The 18,503-nt window shown below is 41.0% G+C and overlaps 2 protein-coding genes and 1 long non-coding RNA gene across 5 annotated transcripts; 2 read left to right on the top strand and 1 right to left on the bottom strand.

Moving 5' to 3' along the window:
* Positions 1-350: 350 nt before the first annotated feature.
* Positions 351-9,073, top strand: htr3b (5-hydroxytryptamine (serotonin) receptor 3B). The gene is made up of 9 exons (XM_035782027.2): positions 351-614; positions 1,585-1,748; positions 2,025-2,069; positions 3,033-3,142; positions 3,947-4,116; positions 5,997-6,154; positions 7,047-7,257; positions 7,457-7,666; positions 8,068-9,073. The coding sequence occupies exons 1-9, from the start codon at positions 581-583 to the stop codon at positions 8,331-8,333; spliced, it is 1,368 nt and encodes a 455-aa protein (XP_035637920.2). The 5' UTR covers positions 351-580; the 3' UTR covers positions 8,334-9,073.
* On the bottom strand, positions 1,748-13,537 carry LOC127906291 (uncharacterized). 3 transcript variants are annotated; one of them, XR_008060747.1, is made up of 7 exons: positions 13,395-13,537; positions 12,357-12,538; positions 8,268-8,325; positions 8,048-8,180; positions 7,788-7,864; positions 3,918-4,122; positions 1,748-3,167 (listed from the first exon to the last, which is right to left on the bottom strand). It is a non-coding gene; the product is annotated as an uncharacterized LOC127906291 (long non-coding RNA). The 3 variants fall into 3 exon arrangements; XR_008060746.1 differs by having other exon boundaries at positions 8,048-8,325; XR_008060748.1 differs by lacking the exon at positions 1,748-3,167 and adding an exon at positions 3,194-3,549 and having other exon boundaries at positions 8,048-8,325.
* Positions 10,118-17,235, top strand: htr3a (5-hydroxytryptamine (serotonin) receptor 3A). Its single transcript, XM_035783256.2, has 9 exons — positions 10,118-10,277; positions 10,438-10,601; positions 10,708-10,752; positions 11,024-11,133; positions 11,395-11,564; positions 12,400-12,560; positions 13,462-13,672; positions 15,620-15,856; positions 16,269-17,235. Exons 1-9 carry the CDS (start codon positions 10,208-10,210, stop codon positions 16,580-16,582), a joined length of 1,482 nt encoding a protein of 493 aa, XP_035639149.1. The 5' UTR covers positions 10,118-10,207; the 3' UTR covers positions 16,583-17,235.
* Positions 17,236-18,503: the final 1,268 nt, after the last annotated feature.

Below are 18,503 nucleotides of genomic sequence, written 5' to 3'. Positions count from 1 at the left end.
GTTAGCCTAAACTGTTTTGAAATATGTGCACCTACTTTATAGGCAAGGGGGGTTCTTCCAAGGAATCTTTAGTTCAAGCTCATTTACTGCATTTTTACTCAATTTAAAAACTCTAAAATGGTATTTGGAGAAGAGAAAAAACAAGCAAAAATTCCCCAGACATCATCACCTTGGCTGCTGTAGCTTCCTTCACCTCAGTCGACAAGGAACATAACATTCTACAAACTCTACTTTAGTAAATCATTCAGCAGTTATGCAACTAGCCATCTGCAGCCATCTTTCACCTCTGCACTGCCACAATACCAAAGGAGTGGGTCTGCCTCACTCCTTAAAAAAAAAAGTATCATCTTACCATGTTAATAGAAAATCAATACAGATGCCCCTCAAACTTTCCCACACAGGTCCATTTACTGTTGAAAGCGAGTAAAGAAGAGACATCAAACTATCCAGAATACATTTCAGAACGAAAAGAAACAGAAAGAAAGGAAAATGACTTTGAAGATCATCTGACATTACAACATTTTGAAGGGGAGATTTAGGTGTATAAAACTGATTGGGGATCGGCAACTGGTTGCTCAACATGATATCTATTCTCTGGCTTCTACTAAGCTCAGGTAAGATTTACTCACACAGTTTTCCTCTTCTACAATCCGTTTTGGATTAAATATCCATAAATATGAATTAAATAAAACATTAAAGACCAGTTTACCAGTCAGTGCTATTAAGAATTGTCTACATGAAACAAGCAACTTTACATTTAAAGATGATTGACATGTTATTGCAAATGTATGACTTAATGGAACCCTTCTTTGAGCTTCCTATCCTGTAAATCCAATGATATGATCACAGGCAGTCCATCCCTTTGAATCTCAGTGTTTTAACTAACTCTGAAACTTGGGTTGCAATATTCCGATAATTTCCTCAAAATTCCCAGAAATCCTGGCTGGAGGATTCCTGGATTTCCTGTTTATTCCTTCCTGATTCCAGGAGTATTCCAACTGGGATTTCTGGAAAACCTGGGAATTTGGGGAAAGTTACTGGAATTTTGCAACCCAATCTGAAAACAGACAATTATTTTTCATGTGAGACAGATAAATCAAGATTTAATGCATGGATGGTAAAATATTTTTTATTTAATAATAATATGTTTCTTCATTATGTTTAATATACATGTTTTTCATTCTTAGTAGTGGAGTTAACCATTGTGGAGACATGTCACAATGTCTGTAAACGTAGCACATTGAATTAATGGTCTTAAATTAAAATTTGTGACACAATAATCATGTTGAGAATAGATTATACCGTAAATTATCAGGTAGACTTTTGTCATATGCAAGACGGACAGGGTTTGCATTTTATTTGATAGAGGTAGGGTTGCTCAATTCAGTTAACTTTCCCAGGTTTTCCAGAAATCCAAGTTGGAAGATTCCTGGAAACAGGAGGGAACAAGCAGGAAATTCTGAATGCTCTGACCAGGATTTCTGGAAAACCTGGACATAAAAACAACAAATAGAACATTTTGTAACCTTATATATCAATGAGTTGAATTTCATATGATTGATTTACTACTTGACTTCCATTCAGCCCCTCTAGCTGAACAGGTAGCAGATAAACCCAAGAGGTCTGCTCTGAACCAGCTCACCAGGACCCTCCTGCGTAAATACGACTGTGGAGTGAGACCTGTTCAGAACTGGACCAGACCCACGCTAATCCACATAGACCTCATACTGCAGTCGGTCCTTGATGTGGTAAAGAAAAATAACTATATGGCCTCATCTAAATCCGTCATTATTTAAATATAAAATACAATACTACTTACTACCTGCCATGCTTCTGGTAATATGTAACACAAGAAATTAAAACATTGTCAAAATGATCATTTAAAAGATTAACATTTCATACAATTTGTATGAAATGTTAATATTGTTTCAATAAATACATTTTGACAATTTGTATTTAAACATTTCAATAATCTGCCCAAACAATTTACACACAAAAATATAATACAAATCTACTTTTTACAGGATGGAAAGACCCAGCAAGTAACCACAAGCATTTGGTACCGACAGGTTGGTATGAATTGTCTTCTCTTATCGGTGTTAATGATAGTCCCAAACGGTTTTGCTTGTCAGCAATCAAGTCTTCAAGATACTGTATGTAACTTTCAAAACATCTAAATACGTATTTTGAAAGTTACATATATTGAAAACTTGATTGCTGAGAAGCAAAACCGTTTGGGACCATGTCAACAATGGATGAATGAAACAAATACCAAAAGGTAGTTTTTGGGTGGAATTTTCCTTTAAGGACTGGGGAGTTTTTCAGGATAAAAAAAAGAAACGGAATGGAGCTAAGCATAAGCAGAGTCCTAGAGGAATACCTGGTTCAGTCTGCTTTCCATCAGACACAGAGATTAATTCACCTTTCAGCAGGACAATAACCTAAAACACAAGGCCAAATCTACACTTGAGTTGCTTACCAAGAAAATATTCTCAAGTGACTGAGTCACAGTTTTGACTTAAATTTGATTGAAAATGTATGTCAAAACTTGAAAATGGTTGTCTAGCAATGACCAACAACCAATTTGACAGAGCTTGAAGAATTTTGAAAACAATAACAGGTGTGCAAAGCTCTTAGAGACTAACCCAGAAAGTACGTAAATACTTACGTAAATTAAGTACTTACGTAAATTAGATATTTCTGTATTTCATTTTCAATAAATTTGCAAACATTTCTAAACACATGTTTTCAGTTTGCTATTATGGGGTAGTGTGTAGATGGGTGAGAGAGAAAAAAAGTTATAACCTGAATTCAAAATGGATTACAACACAAAATAAGTCAATGTGTATGAATACTTTCTGAAGGTACTGTATAACATGTCTGGAAGACAGGGAGCCTGCTTCAGCAAATGCAACTTCAACCGTGTTTGGCATGCAACAATTGAGTTGTTGAATGCCAAAACAGTCATGCACCCATCTGTCATGTACTTCATATGAATGGTCTTGTGATGCGTTTCCCGTTTGTGATGTCAGATCTGGACCGATGAGTTCCTGGTGTGGGACCCCGAGGAGTTTGACGGGATCACTGAGATCTCCCTGTCCTCTGATGCTATATGGGTGCCCGATCTCATCATCAGTGAATTGTAAGATTTGACACCATATGTATTCCTGTTGAAATTACATAACATGCCATTGGATTACTCAATACCCTCACATTACTCAATACCCTCAGACTCTTCTCAGAAATGTTAAATATTTGGCCTTTTACTTTAAAATGACAGACAAGTGTGCTGACCCTAACATGCTGACCACTCGTGCGTTGAAAAATAAATGTACACATACATGATATTAAATCATTGCATTCAGGCGCTAAAGTAAAACTTGGTTCTATTTGTGATGCTTGATGCACTGCAAGTCCCACCTCTCCCATCTCCTCACCCATGTGGGTTATTGAAAGGTGAACTGAGGTCCACACTCCAGTCGGTGGTGGTAATGCACCTCAGAGTTGGTTGCCTACCACCATAAAAAAATCCAATGAAGAAGAAGAAACCTGAAGGAGGAGAGATTACTAGAAACAAACTCGGTTTACCCTTTTATCTGTGGATTAATTGTCGGAGTAAAGGACCTAGTGCATTTCAGGTAAAATAACAACCCAATGTTTATATCCCAGGACAAATTAGCTAGCAACAGCAAGCTAGTTAGCCAAATTGCCATAAATGTTTGCTTTTCGACCTGTCCCCAAATTAATATAGTTGATTCAGAGTTTGTTTTCATATTTCAACCTGCGTGTCCTGATCGCGTCTGGTGTGGATGGACAAAATTAACATGCACACAATGGCACACACGCGGTCTGGTCATCATGTTGGGGTCCGTGTCTCATGTTCAACATACTGTAAGCAGCTGGAACTCCCATCTTACCCATAAGTCTGTGGTCCTCCCCCTGTTAGTGTGGATGTAGGGGAGTCCCCTGCCATCCCCTATGTGTATGTCAACTCGTCCGGGATGGTGAAGAACAACAAACCCATCCAGGTGGTGTCTGCATGTGACCTGGAGCTGTACGCCTTCCCTTTCGATAAGCAGAACTGTACTCTGACCTTCCGCAGCTGGCTTCACTCAGGTTAGCCTAGAGAGAGATGTAAACATGCTAACGTAGCTACCCAGTCAAATGACTACACATCTGGATCTGCACAGATGGATGACGTGGCAGTAACAAAAAATTAGAAGTGCAAAATAATAATGGAATATATTTTCATAGACAAAATGCATGCATTAGGCTATCATACATACAGTATTTAGTAAATTACAGTAGTTAGTCATTTGATTTACACTGCTCAAAAAAATAAAGGGAACACTTAAACAACACAATGTAACTCCAAGTCAATCACACTTCTGTGAAATCAAACTGTCCACTTAGGAAGCAACACTGATTGACAATAAATTTCACATGCTGTTGTGCAAATGGAATAGACAACAGGTGGAAATTATAGGCAATTAGCAAGACACCCCCAATAAAGGAGTGGTTCTGCAAGTGACAACCACAGACCACTTCTCAGTTCCTATGCTTCCTGGCTGATGTTTTGGTCACTTTTGAATGCTGGCGGTGCTTTCATTCTAGTGGTAGCATGAGACGGAGTCCACAACCAACACAAGTGGCTCAGGTAGTGCAGCTCATCCAGGATGGGACATCAATGAGAGCTGTGGCAAGAAGGTTTGCTGTGTCTGTCAGCGTAGTGTCCAGAGCATGGAGGCGCTACCAGGAGACAGGGCAGTACATCAGGAGACGTGGAGGAGGCCATAGGAGGGCAACAACCCAGCAGCAGGACCGCTACCTCCGCCTTTTTGTAAGGAGGATCGGGAGGAGCACTGCCAGAGCCCTGCAAAATGACCTCCAGCAGGCCACAAATGTGGATGTGTCTGCTCAAACGGTCAGAAACAGTCTCCATGAGGGTGGTATGAGGGCCCGACGTCCACAGGTGGTGGTTGTGCTTACAGCCCAAAACCATGCAGGATGTTTGGCATTTGCCAGAGAACACCAAGATTGACAAATTCGCCACTGGCGCCCTGTGCTCTTCACAGATGAAAGCAGGTTCACACTGAGCATGTGACAGACGTGACAGTCTGGAGACGCGTGGAGAACGTTCTGCTGCCTGCAACATCCTCCAGCATGACTGGTTTGGTGGTGGGTCAGTCATGGTGTGGGGTGGCATTTCTTTGGGGGGGGCCGCACAGCCCTCCATGTGCTCGCCAGAGGTAGCCTGACTGCCATTAGGTACCGAGATGAGATCCTCAGACCTCTTGTGAGACCATATACTGGTGCGGTTGGCCCTGGGTTCCTCCTAATGCAAGACAATGCTAGACCTCATGTGGCTGGAGTGTGTCAGCAGTTCCTGCAAGAGGAAGGCATTGATGCTATGGACTGGCCCGCCCGTTCCCCAGACCTGAATCCAATTGAGCACATCTGGGACATCATGTCTCGCTCCATCCACCAACGCCACGTTGCACCACAGACTGTCCAGGAGTTGGCAGATGCTTTAGTCCAGGTCTGGGAGGAGATCCCTCAGGAGACCATCCGCCACTTCATCAGGAGCATGCCCAGGCGTTGTAGGGAGGTCATACAGGCACGTGGAGGCCACACTCACTACTGAGCCTCATTTGGACTTTTTTAAAGGACATTACATCAAAGTTGGATCAGCCTGTAGTGTGGTTTTCCACTTTAATTTTGAGTGTGACTCCAAAATCCAGACCTCCATGGGTTGATAAATTTGATTTCCATTGATCACTTATGTGATTTTATTTTGTCAGCACATTCAACTATGTAAAGAAAAAAGTACTTAATAAGAATATTTCATTCATTCAGATCTCGGATGTGTTATTTTAGTGTTCCTTTATTTTTTTGAGCAGTGTAGTATCAAATCAATAGCAGGTCATATTGACTGAGTGTCATTAAGGCTTGTGTCATTAAACTCCATCCCTTGACCTTTACCATTGTGTATGCAGTGAATGAGGTGAACCTGACACTGTGGAGGAGTGCGGAGGAGATCGCAAATGATCAGAAGTCATTTATGGACGATGGCGAGTGGGAACTGTTGTCTGTGCCCTCCCGCTACTGGCATCTCCGCCTGGACGACAGAGACTACGCCCACATCCAGTTCAACGTGTGTGCCTACCGTTTACCAGACATCTCTTTTGTTTCCCTTTAGATACTCGATTTGAATGAAAGTAATTTAAGGAATACAAATATGACCTATACGTCTAGTGCCATCTGTATCGACTTACACAGCAATGCATATCCAGCCAGTCGGTAAATATAGAATATGTGAATAGGTGTGATAGTGGGATTTTCTAAACGGCTTGATGTCTATGCAACAAAAAAAGTACACACTTCTCTTGTAGGGAGAATGTGACTGTACAATGACAACTAAAGCAGATTGAGTAGCGACAGCAGTTTTTTTGCCATCCCATCCTCCTTGTCCTCCTGCTGTGAGGAAGTTAAAGGGATCAGCCAGGGCTTCACAGACGGGATTAAGCGCTAATGCTAATAGATGAGGCTGGGGCGCGTCCAGCATGCTGAGAGAGAGAGGCACCATAATGAGGCTGTCTCTGTGGCAGCTGATCAATGGCCGTCTTGTTCTGCCAGAGAAATGGGCTCTTGGCCCGGCGCAGGTGGGTCTGAGAAGATAGGCTAGGCAGGGCTGCTGTTCTACATTCAGCTCAGAAGGGCACTTAATGATGGATTGTCTATCCAGCAGGACTTCTTGGGTTACATTTACACTTTGACTCGTTGTAAAAGTGTTTGTTGAGGGGATTTGTGTGTTTTTGGGCACCAGAGGAGAATAGGAGGGTAATACTATCGAATAGAGTTTTCTTGTGGGTTCAGTTGAGGAAAGTGAGTTGAAATCAATCAAAGTCATATTCGCTCACTCTTTCCCGCTCTCACTCTTTCCCGCTCTCACTCTTTCCCGCTCTCACTCTTTCCCGCTCTCACTCTTTCCCGCTCTCACTCTTTCCCGCTCTCACTCTCCATCTTGCCCTCCCCCCACTGGTCAGGTGTTGATCCGCCGGCGCCCCCTGCTGTACGTGGTGAGTCTGCTCATCCCCAGCATCTTCCTCATGGTGGTGGACGTCATCAGCTTCTATCTGCCGCCCAACAGTGGCACCCGTATCACCTTTAAGACCAGCATCCTCCTGGGCTACACTGTCTTCAGGGTCAACCTGATGAACGAGATGCCTGCCACCGCCATCAGAACACCACTCATAGGTATCCTACACCAGCTCCTTTCCTCATCTTTGTTTTGAACTTTCTCTAATATTGTTTGACACACCAAGCATGCCATTCATACCCAGCCAATGCTTTGTGAAATGTCTTGAGACATATTTATGAAGACATCTTGAGACATGTCTTCCTTTTCTAACAGGTGTTGTTGAGGTGTTGTTGTTTGGTGTTTTCCATCCTACAGGTGTGTTCTTTGTGGTCTGCATGGCGCTGCTTGTGCTGAATTTATCCATCTCCATCTTTGTGGTGAAGCTCCTCCACCACAACGAGAAGGAGGTCAAGGAGATGTCAGTGTCCGCCTGCCTCCTCGACAAGTACGGCTCGTCCAGCCAGACCTTCCTCGAGAGCAACTTCACCTCTGTCAAAACGCTGGTCGACGTGGATCAGTGTGGGGGTGAGAGGGAGGATGTGTTGTTGAGAAGCTTTGTATTTCTAGGTCATAGGACATCAGAGAGTGACTAGGTATGAGAAACAAACACTTAGCAGGTGGTTGTTTTCCTAACAGATTTACTTACCTCAGATTTCTGATTCCCTTTCATTTGTAATGGCCAGCTCTGACACGTTTACATGTTGACAACATCTCTAGCTTCCTCTGTGTTAACATCAAATGAATAATATAAATTATACATCTTTACAGTATGTCTACACATACACCTAATCATTTACCTTGATTGCGATGTAGCAACGAAATCTTGTCTTTGGGGAAAAAATAAATATGTTCTCTTTGGACATTAATTTGTCCAACCCCATCATCACCCTTTATCACCCCACTTACAGTTCATGTCGTCCCTCCAGGCTATGAGTTTGACCTGGCTCCAGAGGAGGACCTACTGTCCCTGAGCGAGCTCCAGGAGAGTGCTCCACGGCTGGAGAGGCTGCTCCAGGAGGTGGTGGCCCTGCGGCTCTACCTGCAAGAAGGGGAGAGTGACGATTTGGCCCAGGCCGACTGGGTGGCCCTCTGCTGCAAGGTGGACATCCTTCTTTTCCGAGTCTACCTGTTCATCCTGGTCGTCTACGCCAGCACTCTGCTGCTACTGTGGGCCAGCTGGAGCTCTGCATGAGGAGAGGAGGAATTGTTGTTCAAATGTTATCGGCATGAGGAGAAAAAAAATGTATTTTTCTTCAATAAAATGTTTAGTCTTTTTAGGGTTATTGATGAGGGCGAATTAATCCCTTTCTCCCCCTTTCTTTTGATACTGTAGCTAAAAGCTATTGAGTGAACACTGTATTCCCATTTACAATTGGAAGATGGTGCCCATAAATCAATATGGGCTGATGTATTAACATATTCCTTCAACTGAAGATCTTCATAAAAAGATATCTTACTCCTATTCTCCTGGCACATTCCGCAACGTCAATGTGATGTTATTCCACATTAACTTGAATCACCATGCTCCCCTGAAACTCGTACCAAATCAATAAAGCACATTCAAAGCTTAGGCAACTGCATTCCCTGTTGGTTCACTGATAGTCATAAAGACACATGAGCTACTCATAAAACCCTTGGCTGGGAACAATCTTTGTAAATAGAATTTTCACTTGAACAGCAGACATTTTTCTTTGAGCAGATCACATTACAACCGGTTGTATGGACACCTCTGAGTTGAGGAGAGAAATTAATAATGGTTATTGTTTGCTGTAATGTTATGTTGTACATTCATACTTGTGATGTAACTTCTTATTCCCCATCATATCAAGCAAGTCCTGTTGCAAGTTTTTTATTTAAATCAACTGTGGCTCTTGGTTTGATTGTTTATCCTGGTGTTATACAGGGATATAGATGTTTTGGAATCATATCAAAGCCTCCAGCCAGTACAGTGAGTAAAAGTTTCTATCCAAGAAAATGTCTGGTTTGCTCTTAATACACCTGTACGCTTTTAACAGCCTGCAATGTTAATCCTTAATAAAAGAGACTACATATTTTCAAGTGTTTTTGTGTGTGTCATAAATGGACATTATTTTTCAATGGTATTATCTCGTCCAATCACATAATAAAAGTAATAAATGCAATGTTGTTGTAGATTTCAGTACGTGTTTCCCCTAATTAAAAGCATGAGCTGGCGCACACCCAGAGAAAATAATTTAGTGTAATGTCATTACCCTGAAGAGGGCACAGTGATGCTGAAATGTTGGCGTTTTACCAAATAAATTACTGGGAGTTAAATATAAGTGTGCGACTCTATTTCTTTATAGCTTACAGTATGTATTTCCCCAACATACACAGTTTAAGATATCAACTGATTTAAATGATAGGCTAACCTAGTGAACAAAATGAACAAAATAATGTCTAACATCAGTATCAAATGTCAGTTCGGTCTTGTTAGTGAGAGAAGAGAAAACCGATCTGCACTTGACCTCCCATATGCCAATGTTGAAAAACAAGCTCAAGAGAAAATAGGCCTATGCTCTTCTGTATGTTCAGGAAATCAATGTCTTAATGCAGTTGTAGGTTACATACAACTAGATCATAGACTTGGCCTACATCATACTGTGTTTGGAATTTTATAGAGATCAATAATTTCCCCACAGTATGAAAGATATTGAGGATTGAGTTGAAGGAAAAATGCCAATATCCCACATGAAAATTGATCCAGACAGAGACATCTGGCTACACGATCAGATACTGTAAATAGTATGATTGCTCGGAGTTATCTGCTCAGGGCAGGTGGTGACATAACCTCCACTGCTTCCAATCCCCATCATCAAATTAACGATGAACACACCCTCATATTCATAGTTACATCAGCTGGCTAAGCCAGCCTTATCCAGAATGCAGGAAACCTAATTTAACTAACATATGATACAGTAGACATTGGGCTACAGTCAACAATCCTGAATATGGGTCTCGGGCGGCGCCAGTTGACCGCTACATCTCAAAGCTGAGCGCTGCTCATTATTGGCAAGCTTAAGGCGGTGAAGTGAAACTTTGGTCACAATGAGAGTTTCAGCACTCTGGACAGCGCTGGTCTTGCTTCTGATTCAAGGCACCGCGAGAGCCTGCACAGGTAAATCATTCCATATAGGCTGTGGCGTTTTTGACGGAGGTTGCTATTTTCTATAGGCTAACACAACATAATAATTGTACAACCCTTAAGATGTTGCATTTTAGTGGATAGCATTATGTTTAAATCCATATGCTGTAACAATGTGTTTTACTTGTTTTAGTCAAGAAACTGAGCAATAATACCGGACGCTTTGCCAATGCCACCTTGGTACGCCTCTCCGAATACTTGAGTGCTGGGTACAAGAAGGGTGTGCGACCCGTGCGCAACTGGCGAAATTGCACAATGGTGGCCATCGACCTTATGGTGTACTCTATCCTCAGTGTGGTATGCCGTATAAATTAGATAGTAGAAGAGTTCCGTATACTGAGATAGGCTACACACTATGTAGATCTTCACTATTTCCTCTGTGTGCTGCTGTGTTTTACAACAGGATGAGAAGAACCAGGTTCTGACAACATATATATGGTACAGGCAGGTAAGACATAACTATTTGTAACAGTATAATAACTATTTCAACTAATGGATTTGGTTGAATAAATGTTTCCAAGCATTTAAAACGTTCCTAAAAGTACAGCAGAACATTGGATATCCTCACCTTTGGACATGTATCAAACATCTTATCAGAGGAACTAGTTATAAGCCTTTATACAATACTTATTCATTCATGAATTATTAATACTAGTCCATGCTTATTGTGCTTATGCTATAACTCTGTATCAGGAAATAATGCTACAAGTCTTTATCAGGAATGGACAGACGAATTCTTGGTATGGAACCCAGAGGATTTTGATGATGTGAATCAAATGTCCATACCGACTGCGAATGTGTGGGTGCCTGACATACTAATCAACGAGTTGTAAGTAGCCTACAGTGTTTCGTTATTGTGGGGGTAGGACAACGCATGAGGCCATACAGATAACATCATTTTAGTCACGTAAAATGATGTATAAAAAAGTATAATTTATCTGCTGATGTAAACTGATAAAATTGGATACTTTGATAAAGCATTACTAAAGTAACATGTAAAGTGTGACTTAGCCTACGCTAAAATATTAGTTGTCTGAATCAGCCACAAACATATTTTTGCTTTGAGTTGTTGTGTTTCGTAATCTCTCAGTGTGGATGTGGGGAAGTCTCCGGACATTCCCTATGTGTACGTGACCCATTATGGACTAGTGCGCAACTACAAGCCTATCCAGGTGGTGACCGCATGCACTCTCAACATCTACAACTTCCCATTCGACGTCCAGAACTGCAGCCTGACTTTTCAGAGCTGGCTCCATACCCGTAAGACATGTGTTATTTAGTTGTATAGTAATTTGCATGTGAGGTAAGGCTTTTCAACTGCACATACAGCAGTGGTGGAAAAAGTACCCGATTGTCATACTTGAGTAAAAGTAAAGATACCTTAATAGAAAATGACTCAAGTAAAAGTGAATGTCACCCAGTAAAATACTACTTGAGTAAAATACAAAGCATTTGGTTTTAAATATACTTAAGTACCACAAGTAAATTGAATTGCAAAAAATAGACTTATGTATCAAAAGTAAAAGTATAAATAGTTTCAAATTCATATATGAATCAAACCAGACGGCACAAATTATCTTGTTTTTTAAAAAGTTTACAGATTGTTGGCGTGGGCCGCTGGCTCTTTTGGAAGTCAAGGAAAATGTATGGAGTAAAAAATACAATATTTTCATGTAGTGAAGTAAAAGTAAAAGTTGTCAAAATATAAATAGTAAAGTACAGATACCCCCCAAAACTACTTAAGTAGTACTTTAAAGTATTTTTACCTAAGTACTGTAGACAACTGCACATAAGTACCAGGTAAGAATGCCCTTCATGCCCTTACTCAGTCTTAGTCCTCTATTGTTTTGTTACTTCCATCTTGATAGTTCCTGGAATTAGGAAGTACAGATGTAATGTGTCTTCTACTTTTGTTTCAAAATAACCTCAATATAAATGTATTCTATGTCATCAGTGCCAGATGCTACATGCTACACCATTTTCACCCCGCTAAAAAACTAAAAAAATAATCTGTGGCAGGGTACAGTTGATAATGTCCATTACATAACTTACATTGATCTGAACCCACTGGTCTCGGTCTCCTCTGTGTCTTTAGTTAATGACATCGATCTCAAGCTGATGAGGAGCACAGAGGAACTCAAGGTGGACAAGAGTGTCTTCATGAACCAGGGGGAGTGGGAGCTTCTTCACGTCCTGTCTAAATACAAGCGCTTCAGTCTGGACAACATTGACTCCTATGCAGAGATGAAGTTCAATGTGAGTATGCATAATATAATCATTCATTACCTTGTATTTATGTATTCAAGACAGGTTATGGAAAGATATTATTTGGCAAAGACTGACCTAGTCAAGTAGAAGAATGGTTAGGGTCGCAAAATTGTTTCGCAAATAACTTTCGCCAGATTTCCAGGTTTCCCAGGAATCCTGGTTTTTGTGCTTATTCCCTCCTGATTCCAGGAATCTTCCAACCAGGACTTTTGGAAAACCTGGGAATTTGGCGAAAGTTATCTTGCAACCCTGTGAGTGATGATTAAATAAATAGCAATAGTTAAAATAGCACAATATTGGGTTTGCAAAGATCACCACATCAATTTAGCAAGTATCTACACCTGTTCAAATTATATGCAGTATGGTATAATTTTCAATTATTCAAAACCCCCTCAACACCTGCATGTACACAATATCTTCGCTTATTCCATTTACTCAAAGCCAACTGAACATGATAGAAAGGCAAGACCTTCAGTAAGGAGATATACTAGATACTATAATATAAAAATATTGAACTATATGAGATATTAACATTTACACAACTTTGACCTCTACTGCAAGAGGCTTTATTAGATCATCTTGAGCTGCATTAAATATGTATTGAGAATGGCTGTTTTTCTTATGTGTCAAACAAAAAAAAAACAGGCTTACTTTTCTGAAAATTAACAAAAGTATATGACTGAGGATCTACAGGTGATCTATAGAGTGTGTACTCCCACCTCACTTTCAGGGTCATTGCTAGAATCTGTGGGTATATTGTGGTCTACCATCAAAACATTGTTCTGCCAGATATCTGTAACTACTGTGGAAGTGCGTACCTACCTGTTCATGACTAATTTATGTTAATTACTGCTCTATTGATGATGATGATCATGATGAACGTGATCAGGTGGTGATCCGACGCAGACCTCTGTTCTACACTGTGAACCTGCTGCTGCCCAGCATCTTCCTGATGGTGATGGACCTGGTGGGCTTCTATCTCCCTCCGGACAGTGGAGAGAGGGTGTCCTTCAAGATCACCCTGCTTCTGGGATACTCAGTCTTCCTCATCATCGTCTCTGACACGCTGCCCGCCACCGCCATCGGGACGCCGCTCATAGGTCAGATAGAGAAATGCACAGTGGTTGGAAAAGTACCCAATTGTCATACTTGAGTAAAAGCAAAGATATCTTAAAGACTCAGTGCAGTCAAAAACATAATTTACCTGTGTTTTTATATACATTTCCATACTATGAGGTTGGAATAATACCCTGAAATTGTAAAAAAGATGATAATGCTCTTTTAGTGTAAGAGGTGTTTGAAAAGCCTGAAATGTCAACCTGTTTTAGTGGGAGGACATTTTGGCCTTCCACGAAGATATCACCATGCGGTAAATTAGTTATTAGACCAATAAGAAAGAGTTCCAAACCTCTCTGCCCAATAACGGCACATTTTCTGTATTCCCCACTCAAATTCTTGCTTGAGAAATTGCTCTTAGCTAAGAAGCTATTTGTTTATTTTTTACAATTTTAATTGAAAACAATCACAGTAGCTATTCCATCCAGTTGGCGATCGACTTCCATGCAAATATTCTAAAATATGCATAAATAAAATATGCACATTTTCCCCGCCAGTGGTGTTTCCACCAAACAAACTTGTTGTGGATAAATCAGTGCGTGATGACGTAGAGCACACAAAATGTAATTTTCCGTTTTCTTGTACCAAATAAAAATCGTAAATTCAATGTGTTTCCATCGCCTTTTCAACTCAACTGATAGTTGTCACAAAAACGGTTGCGTTAAATAGCAAATGTGCCTACTTTGGTGTTACGTACGCTCTAGGCAACAGTTCGCAGATACAGTGCGATTAGGCTGTGCGGGTAGGCTAGTATACATGATTATGGATAATCGTGAGAATATTTGTCAAATGGCAGTAAAGCATCAATCTTCATGTCACCAGAATAAGACCCTGGATATTTATTGGAAATGAGCATCAAACTCATCACCATGCACTTTCACCACCTTGTGAAGTTCATCACTTATTTAAATCTGTAGACTAATAAACTGCATGGTTTCCCCGAGCCATAGTTGGAGGACCACACAACATATCGTCTCGTGTCTCCAAATTTACTTTGATATAATGGTTATTACGTCAATATTTGCGCATAAAGGTATTTCCACCACCATTTCTCGCATAAGTAATTTTTTACAGACAAAAAGAGTCCACCATGTCGAACAAACAAATTATCTGTCTGTATTTATAAAATTGTACCGAAACTTCCGGTTTCCATCACAGCTGTCCTGATTTTTTTTTTTTTTTACGGTATGACTTTACTAGCATAAAAGTTGCAGATGGAAACGTGGTTAGATCTTTAATAGAAAATGACTCAAGTGAAAGCCACCCAATAAAATACAACTTGAGTAAAAGTGTCAAATTATTTGGTTTTAAATATACTAAAGTATCAAACGCAAACGCTATAAATCATTTCAAATATATTAAGCAAACCAGATGGTTGTTTTGTTGTTGTTTACAGATAGCCAGGGGCACACTTCAACATAATTTACAAATTAAGCATTTGTGTTTAGTGAGTCCTTCAGATTAGAGGCAGTAGGGATGACCACATGTTCTCCTGATAAATTCATGAATTTAATCATTTCCTCTCCTGCTAAGCACTTGAAATTAAAGTACTTTTGGGTGTCAGGGAAAATATATTTGAGCAAAAAGTACATATTTTCCATAGAAATGTATTAGAGTAAAAGTTTTTAAAAATATAACTAGTAAAGTACAGATCCCTCCCCAAAAATACGTGAGTAGTACATTGAATAATTTTTACACCATTGGAAATGCAGCTGGTGCATTTGTGGCTCAGATTTGTCATTAAGGTTGGGATTGCAAGTTTGAGTAAGTGGTGAAGGACTAATGTTTGTTGGGGCCCTGGTCAAAAGGCCCTGATCAAAAGTAGTGTATTACATAGGGATTAGGATGCCATTTGGCATGCACACGTTGCTTTTTTTAGGCTGTACCTTGCAGTGTGCAGAGGTAATATCGATCTTTCCTTCTCTCTCTAGGTGTATACTTTGTAGTGTGCATGGCCCTGTTGGTGATCAGCCTGACAGAGACAGTGTTGATAGTGCGACTGGTGCATAAGCAGGACCTGCAGCCCCATGTACCCCAGTGGCTCAAACACTTGGTGCTGGAGCGGGCCACAGTCCTCCTCTGCATCCGCAACAAACACAGCCTGTGCTCCATGCTGTCCAGGGACTCTGACCATCTGGGCCACTACAAAGAGAACAACATCAGCCCAGGTAATACATCTACAGGAGGGTTGGGTAGGAAGAAGGGTATGAAAGAAGGGGCAGGAAGGAAGGAAGTCAAGGAGAAAGGAAGGGAGGGAGAGGGACAAGAAAGACCTGGGCAGTAGATCATGGTGAGCTGAAGGATCTAAGGCACTATAGAATTCTCTCTCTCAGCTGTGTTCAGTGATTGGAAAAAATACAGCAGCATTACGACACCAATCGTAGAGCGAGAGAGAGAAAAATATACATTTACAGTTTTGTTTTCCCACTTTGGAAATAGTCAAAATACGGTACAATGTCTCTCTTTTTGAGCCAATATATACATTTAGCTCCACAAGCTCAACACAACATTGGATACTCAACATACAAATAAATAATGTTATATGACCCCCCCACCCTCTCCCTGTGTGACCCCTTGCAGCTCGATGCAATCACCACCACCACCTTCACCACACCTGCGAGAGTGGCCGTGGTGGCGGGGACATCATGGAGCGGGGACTGGGGGGCCTGTCTGTGGTGCGTGACAACACGCCGCCCGTCATGGACAACATCCTGCAGGAAATCTCATCTATCCGCGGCTTCCTGGAGAAGAGGGACGAGTCCCGGGACATCGCCAAGGAGTGGCTGCAGGTGGGCTACGTGCTGGACGTCCTGCTCTTCAGGGTCTACCTGGTGGCCATGCTGGCCTACAGCATCACCCTGGGGACCCTCTGGTCCGTGTGGCAGTACGCCTGAGGGCCTCACAGTGGAGGAGGGCCTGACGGTGAAGGTGGAGGGCTTCACTGTGGAGAAGGGGACAGAGGGCTAAAGCGTGCCTGATACAAAAGCGTTTTTATTGAGGTCGATCTATTTAGTTGAGCCTCATGGTAGAGGTAAAGTAGGGGGTCGTTTGAGTCTGGGGTAATTCTCGGGAGTAGAGGAACGAGGGGGAAGATGATAGATTGGATGTTGGTGTAGTTTACACTCATTTCCCTTAGCCAGTTGCCCCTTTCTAACACTGTCTATCATACTGCTTTGTGTATTGTTCGGGTCTTGATTAACTAGGAAAGGCCTAAAGAACTGTTGAAAAAGTTCAGATATTGTATCCTTTGTCAGCATAAGGTGTATTTATATTTGTTTATTTGTATCCCCATTAGCTTTTGCAGACACAGCTACTCTTCCCGGAGTCCAGAAAAACACAACACATGACAAGTGACAAAACACTGATAGACAAGGACAGTCACACACACATTTAAAATACAACGAAATACTCACAGTACAACTACAAAATAAAGTATGCTACTTGATAATGGCACAATATTTCATGCATTATTCACTTTTTTTCAAAATCATCTACTAATGTGTACCAACAGCTGTATTGATGTGAAGGAAACCATATCTTTATAATAGTCGACATGGTACCATGCACATAAAATGAATAAATATGCCACACCTTAGATTTTGTATCTCCAATAATGTTTAATATAGTTGGGGAGCAATGAGCTCCCCTGCATATTTCATAATGTTTTTTTTTTATATCTCTTGAAGCTTTATTTACTTATGGAGGAGAGGTTTTGCTATTTGCTTGCATTTGCTTTTAAATGGCATAGTCTGTATATTCCAAGATCAACTTCAGTCTTTCAGTTAAATAGTGTTAATATTGTTAATAAAATATACGAAACATATAACATCACATTTAAATAGAGAGGATATTAACTTGTGCTAAAGTAACTGCAATACTCGTTCATCTGGTGTTCACTCTGACATTATGAAAAGTGTGACTATTAAAGTGAGTTATGTTCCTTATATGTAACATTGCCTTTAAAAGCTGTTTGGTCTACAAGCACGATTGGATTGAATCCTGTCTGTGTCATCATTATAATCGGGATACAATGATGACAGACGGGATTCAATCCAATCGCCCTTGTAGGCCAAGCAGTTTTTAAATGTTACCACGTTGTTACCAATGTTACCACGTTCCCCATTGCGGAGAACGCATTCAAGGAAAACTCTGCAGATGTCGGCTCAATTGGAAATTGCCTTTAAATGTCAAGTGGGCTATAGCGTGGTGTTGAATTGAATCCTGGACACAGTTTGTTTGTTTTAAGCTTTTCCGTTGAAGGTCTGAATTTCATTAATACGGCCAATGTCCACATTTAAGTGAGAGGTGAAAATAAAGTAATTGTCCACTTTATATGGACATTGTCGGTTAGGATTTAAGGCGCCATTGAAGTGACTACAATACACTACACTAACCACAGGGTGGCACAGTAGTTCTCTGCCCAGTACTACCCCCCCATGCTCTAGTCCAGCTGTGGTATGGGTATTATTAATCCCTCCCAGGGATGGCCCTAGCCCGCAGACTGACACTAATGTACTAATCGTAAAGATTTTGGCCTTACTGGAAAATACACTCGGCGGGTGTGCCCTGATAGGATAAATGCCATTGACACCCTACATAATTAAAGCCTAAAACTGTTCCACAGTTAATGGGAGCATCGATCCCAATACAATCAATGAGGATCCAGGCTGTAGCAGGCACTGGGTCTGGGCCTTTTAGTTCAGTACTCTGCCTGGCTGGCTGATACAGACAGAGGAAAAAGACTATGTGCTTGTCACTCAATAGACAGTTAAAGATGTACTCATAAAATGGTTTAGGGATACAGTTGACTGTTTT

The sequence above is a fragment of the Oncorhynchus keta genome, chromosome 12, assembly GCF_023373465.1.
Source record: "Oncorhynchus keta strain PuntledgeMale-10-30-2019 chromosome 12, Oket_V2, whole genome shotgun sequence".
Taxonomy (NCBI): Eukaryota; Metazoa; Chordata; class Actinopteri; order Salmoniformes; family Salmonidae; genus Oncorhynchus; species Oncorhynchus keta.
Note: the sequence above shows the minus strand (reverse complement) of the source record. Positions and strands in the feature narration are given on the sequence as shown.

Coding starts and splice junctions, on each gene's coding strand:
- htr3b (XM_035782027.2), top strand. CDS start 581: ATGATATCTATTCTCTGGCTTCTACTAAGCTCAG. Junction 3,143..3,946: donor GATCTCATCATCAGTGAATT/GTAAGATTTGAC, acceptor TCCCCCTGTTAG/TGTGGATGTAGGGGAGTCCC. Junction 7,667..8,067: donor CGACGTGGATCAGTGTGGGG/GTGAGAGGGAGG, acceptor TCGTCCCTCCAG/GCTATGAGTTTGACCTGGCT.
- htr3a (XM_035783256.2), top strand. CDS start 10,208: ATGAGAGTTTCAGCACTCTGGACAGCGCTGGTCTTGCTTCTGATTCAA. Junction 10,753..11,023: donor CATATATATGGTACAGGCAG/GTAAGACATAAC, acceptor AGTCTTTATCAG/GAATGGACAGACGAATTCTT. Junction 13,673..15,619: donor CATCGGGACGCCGCTCATAG/GTCAGATAGAGA, acceptor TTCTCTCTCTAG/GTGTATACTTTGTAGTGTGC.